The sequence below is a fragment of the Phocoena sinus genome, chromosome 14 (assembly GCF_008692025.1).
Source record: "Phocoena sinus isolate mPhoSin1 chromosome 14, mPhoSin1.pri, whole genome shotgun sequence".
Taxonomy (NCBI): Eukaryota; Metazoa; Chordata; class Mammalia; order Artiodactyla; family Phocoenidae; genus Phocoena; species Phocoena sinus.
In genome coordinates, this window is record NC_045776.1 from 32,741,656 (window position 1) to 32,746,940 (window position 5,285).

At 51.6% G+C, this 5,285-nt stretch overlaps 1 protein-coding gene across 1 annotated transcript; it reads left to right on the plus strand.

Moving 5' to 3' along the window:
* Window positions 1-312: 312 nt before the first annotated feature.
* On the plus strand, window positions 313-4,869 carry LOC116764994. Its single transcript, XM_032654038.1, is given in 3 exon segments — window positions 313-3,351; window positions 3,353-4,790; window positions 4,793-4,869. Coding segments are annotated over 3 exon segments (4,554 nt in total).
* The last annotated feature ends 416 nt before the right edge of the window (window positions 4,870-5,285 follow it).

The window sequence follows — 5,285 nt, forward strand, 5'->3', positions numbered from 1 at the left end:
CGTCCGGGATGCCCCCAAGCCCACCAGACATCAGGTCAACGGGTCATCGCTGACAACCGATTGGTAAGTAAGCTGGCTCAAGGTACCTTATGTTTTGGGGACTAGGACAGTCCTGGCAGACGCGCTATAGGACACCTAGTCGGGCGTGGTTGGAGACGTCCACCGCGACCCATCTGGGGGTTGATAGCCCATCTGAAGCGCGCACGCGATAACCTCCCTTCTTCCTTTTACAGGCTCCTCTATTGGGACTGCTCTTAATCACTTTCGTTTTCAGAATAACCTTTTCTAACCAATCTCTTCCAGGACCTAAACATGGGCCAAACACAGAGTACCCCTCTCTCCCTCCTTCTCACTAATTTTGGGGATGTGAAATCCCGAGGACACTACCTCAGTCTGGACATCCGGAAAAGAAAACTTATTACCTTCTGCCGCTCTGAATGGCCAACTCTCGGGGTTGGTTGGCCTACCGAGGGTACCTTTTGTCTTCCTATAGTCCTAAAAATTAAATCTAGAGTTTTCTTACCAGGGAAAGAAGGCCATCCGGACCAAATCCCCTACATCTTGGTATGGCAGGACCTGGTAGAAAACCCACCTCCCTGGATGGCCCCCTTTTTGTCAGCAGGGACATATAAGATCCTTACGGCCCGACCAACTAAACCTCCCAAGCCTCAGACCTCAACCGCACCCATACTTTCTGACAGCCAAGACCTCCTTCTCATAGAACCCCCCCCATATCAACATCCTCCTTTGGCCCCACAACCGGTCCCCCTTCCTGCTCCTGACCCTGCTCCTCTCCCCTTGGAAGAACCTCCTGTGGCCCCTCCCGAGGGGCCACCCAGGTCAGAACCGGAGGACCGAGAGGCAGAGGCACTGCCGGCCCTCCTGCCCAATGAAAATAACTCCCCTGGGCCGGCTGGACGCACCCGTGGACGCACTCAGCGCGACCCAGGGTTCCGCCATCCAGATTCCACCACAGCCCTACCCCTGCGAGAAATAGGCCCTCCCCATGAGACAGGGAACCCCCGACTCCAATATTGGCCATTCTCTACCAGTGACTTATATAATTGGAAAACCCAGAATGCTCGTTTTTCTGATAATCCTAAAGACTTGATAGCTCTTCTAGATAGTGTTATGTTTACTCATCAGCCCACCTGGGATGACTGCCAACAGCTTCTCCGGATCCTGTTCACTACCGAGGAACGAGAACGAATCCAGCTGGAGGCAAGAAAACTGGTTCCTGGAGATGATGGTCAATCCACCGCTAACCCTGATCTTATTAATGCAGCCTTTCCCTTAACTCGCCCCCCGCAAGATGATTGGGACTATAACACCGGAGAAGGTAGGGGACGACTGCTCATTTATCGCCAGACTCTAATGGCGGGTCTCCGGGCTGCCGCGCGCAAGCCCACTAATTTGGCCAAGGTATATTCAATTGTACAAGGTAAAACAGAAAGTCCCTCCTCTTACTTAGAAAGATTAATGGAAGCCTTTAGGCAATATACCCCTATGGATCCAGAGGCCCCCGAAAATCAGGCTGCCGTTGTAATGTCCTTCGTTAACCAGGCAGCCCCTGATATTAAAAAAAAACTCCAGAAGTTAGAAGATCTGGAGGGCAAACAGATACAGGACCTACTCCGTATTGCTCAGCGCGTCTTTAATAACCGAGACGCCCCAGAGGATAAACAACTTAAAGCCACTGAGAAAATGACTAAGGTCCTGGCCGCCATTGTTCAGAAAGATCAAGGGGGCCCCCCAGCCACTCGACCTCCCAGGCGACCACTGGACAGAGATCAGTGTGCCTATTGCAAGGAAAAAGGCCATTGGGCTCGGGAATGCCCAAAAAAAAGGCAGCCGCGCCCCAACCAGGGGCAATGGCAACCGAAGGTCACTACCCCAGTCCTGTTTACACATGATGCAGAGTAGGGGGGACGGGGTTCGGACCCCCTCCCCGAACCCAGGGTAACCCTACAAGTGGAGGGGAAACCAGTCCAATTCCTGGTGGATACAGGGGCACAGCATTCGGTCTTGGTTAAGCCCCATGGGAAAATTTCTGACAAAACCTCCTGGGTCCAGGGAGCTACGGGAGTTAAACGTTACCCCTGGACCACTCAGAGAACTGTGGACTTGGGCACGGGAAAAGTAACCCACTCCTTTCTGGTCATTCCCGATAGCCCTTGCCCCTTACTGAGGAGAGACTTACTTACTAAAATGGGAGCACAAATTCATTTTCGGTCAGAGGGGCCGATCATAACAGACCCTCACAACCAACCCATATCTGTGCTCACCCTGAACTTGGAAGATGAGTACCGACTTCACCAGGAACCACCCTCCCAAAATCAAGATATAAAGTCATGGCTTCAGCAGTTCCCCGAAGCATGGGCAGAAACAGGTGGGATGGGACTAGCCAAACATCGCCCAGCCCTATTCATAGAAATCAAACCAGGGGCAGATCCTGCACGTGTCCGACAATATCCCATGCCCATAGAGGCCAAAACTGGTATCACTCCACATATTCGCCGGCTTCTTGACCTAGGTATACTGCGTCCCTGCCAGTCGGCCTGGAACACACCCCTGCTGCCAGTCCGCAAACCTAACAGTAAAGACTACCGCCCAGTACAGGACCTGAGGGAAGTTAACAGACGAGTCATAGACATCCATCCTACTGTACCCAATCCATATACTCTTTTGAGCGCCCTTAGTCCAGAAAAACAATGGTATACTGTGCTGGACCTCAAAGATGCCTTTTTTAGTTTACCCTTAGCACCCAAAAGTCAAGAACTCTTTGCCTTCGAATGGTCGGATCCCGAGAGAGGCATAAACGGACAACTCACCTGGACCAGACTTCCCCAAGGATTCAAGAACTCACCTACCTTGTTTGATGAGGCCCTACACGAGGATCTCAGTGAGTACCGGAGACAAAACCCCAATATAACCCTCCTGCAGTATGTTGATGATCTCTTAATAGCTGCTGGGACCGCTGAAGCCTGCCTGCAGGCAACCAGAAACCTCCTACAGACTCTCGGCACCCTGGGATACCGGGCCTCTGCCAAAAAGGCGCAGATCTGCTGGCCTGAGGTAACTTACCTGGGATACCTACTGAAAGGGGGGCAACGATGGCTCACAGATGCACGGAAAGAGACTGTCCTCCGCATCCCCAGACCCACCACGCCTCGACAGGTGAGAGAATTTTTGGGGTCAGCTGGGTTCTGCCGTTTATGGATACCCAAATTTGCTGAAATGGCCAAACCACTATACTTAGCCACCAAAGAACAGACGCCCTTTGAATGGACAGAGGAGGCTGAGCAATCGTTTCAGCAGATCAAAACTGCCTTGCTATCCGCACCCGCCCTGGGTCTGTCTCCCTGATGTCTCCAAACCCTTCCACCTCTTTGTGGATGAAAACAAAGGCATAGCTAAGGCCGTGTTGACCCAACCCCTCGGTCCTTGGACCAGGCCTATCGCTTACCTATCAAAGAAATTGGATCCCGTGGCTGCAGGCTGGCCTCCTTGCCTCCGGGTGATCGCCGCCACAGCCCTAATGGTAAAGGATGCCAACAAACTAACTATGGGACAGGAATTACATGTCACCACCCCCCACGCCATCGACGGGGTTCTCAAACAGCCTCCCGACCGATGGATGAGCAATGCTCGATTGGTCCACTACCAGGGTCTACTGTTAAATCCTCTCAAAATCAGCTACACTCCACCACGGGCTTTAAACCCTGCCTCTCTATTACCTGACCCAGACTTAGACTCCCCACTCCATGATTGTGCAGAGGTACTGGCTCAGATCCATGGGGTTCGGGAAGACCTACGTGACCAGCCCCTATTAGATGCACAAGTCACATGGTTCACTGACGGCAGCAGTTTTGTCCAGCAAGGTCAGAGGTATGCGGGGGCAGCGGTAACATCGGAAACTGAGGTGATATGGGCGAAGACTCTCCCCCCAGGGACCTCAGCCCAAAAAGCTGAATTAATTGCCCTGACCCAAGCTCTCAAGATGAGCAAAGACCAAAAAGCCACCATATATACAGACAGCCGGTATGCTTTCGCTACCGCACACATACATGGGGCAATATACCGAGAGCGGGGACTACTCACAGCAGAGGGCAAAGACATCAAGAACAAAGAGGAAATCCTGGCCTTGCTAGCGGCCATATGGGAACCCAAAAAGTTAGCCATTGTACATTGCCTGGGGCATAAAAAACCCACAAATCCAGTCGCCCGGGGCAACAATTTGGCAGACCAGACGGCTCGAAAGGCGGCATACACTCCAATACCATTACTTCCCCTACAACTGCTGGATCCAGGGCCCCGGGAATTACCGCCCCAACCCGACTACTCGGAAGATGACATTAGATGGATAAACAAACTCCCTCTAACCCAGGTTAAAGACGGATGGTGGTGGGACGCTAAGAACAATATCCTCCTTCCAGAAAAACTAGGAACCTTGGTCCTTGAACGGATCCATCGTAGCACCCACTTGGGCACCCGACGGCTACAGGATCTCATCAGACAGACTGGACTTAAAATTAAAAATGTCTCCGAAAAAACTGAACGACTGGTTGCTGGCTGTGCAGTCTGCCAACTCCATAATGCTAACACCCACCCACCAACCGCTGGCATCCGGGAAAGAGGGAACCAGCCCGGAGCCTACTGGGAAGTGGACTTCACGGAGGTAAAGCCTGGCAAATATGGATATAGATATTTACTGGTGTTTATAGATACCTTTTCAGGTTGGACTGAGGCATTCCCGACCAAGAATGAGACAGCACAAATAGTAGCTAAAAAGCTACTAGAAGAAATCCTGCCCAGGTATGGCTTTCCACTTATGATAGGGTCAGACAACGGGCCGGCCTTCGTTTCTAAGGTAAGTCAGGATCTGGCTTCCTTACTTGGGGCTGATTGGAAATTACATTGTGCATACCGCCCCCAGAGTTCAGGACAGGTAGAAAGAATGAATAGAACTCTAAAAGAGACCTTGACTAAATTAACCATGGAGACTGGCACTAACTGTGTAGTCCTACTCCCCTACGCTCTGTTTAGGGTGCGAAATTCCCCCTATAAGCTAGGATTTACCCCCTACGAAATAATACATGGTAGGCCTCCTCCTATTATCCCTAACCTAAAGACCAACCTTATCCAATCGGACCCAGAAAATAATCTCCTGTCTTCCCTCCAAGCCTTACAGCGGATACATGAGACAATCTGGCCCAAACTAAAAGAGCTATATACAACAGGACCCCCGCCTACTCCACACCAGCTCCGACCAGGTGACTGGGTCC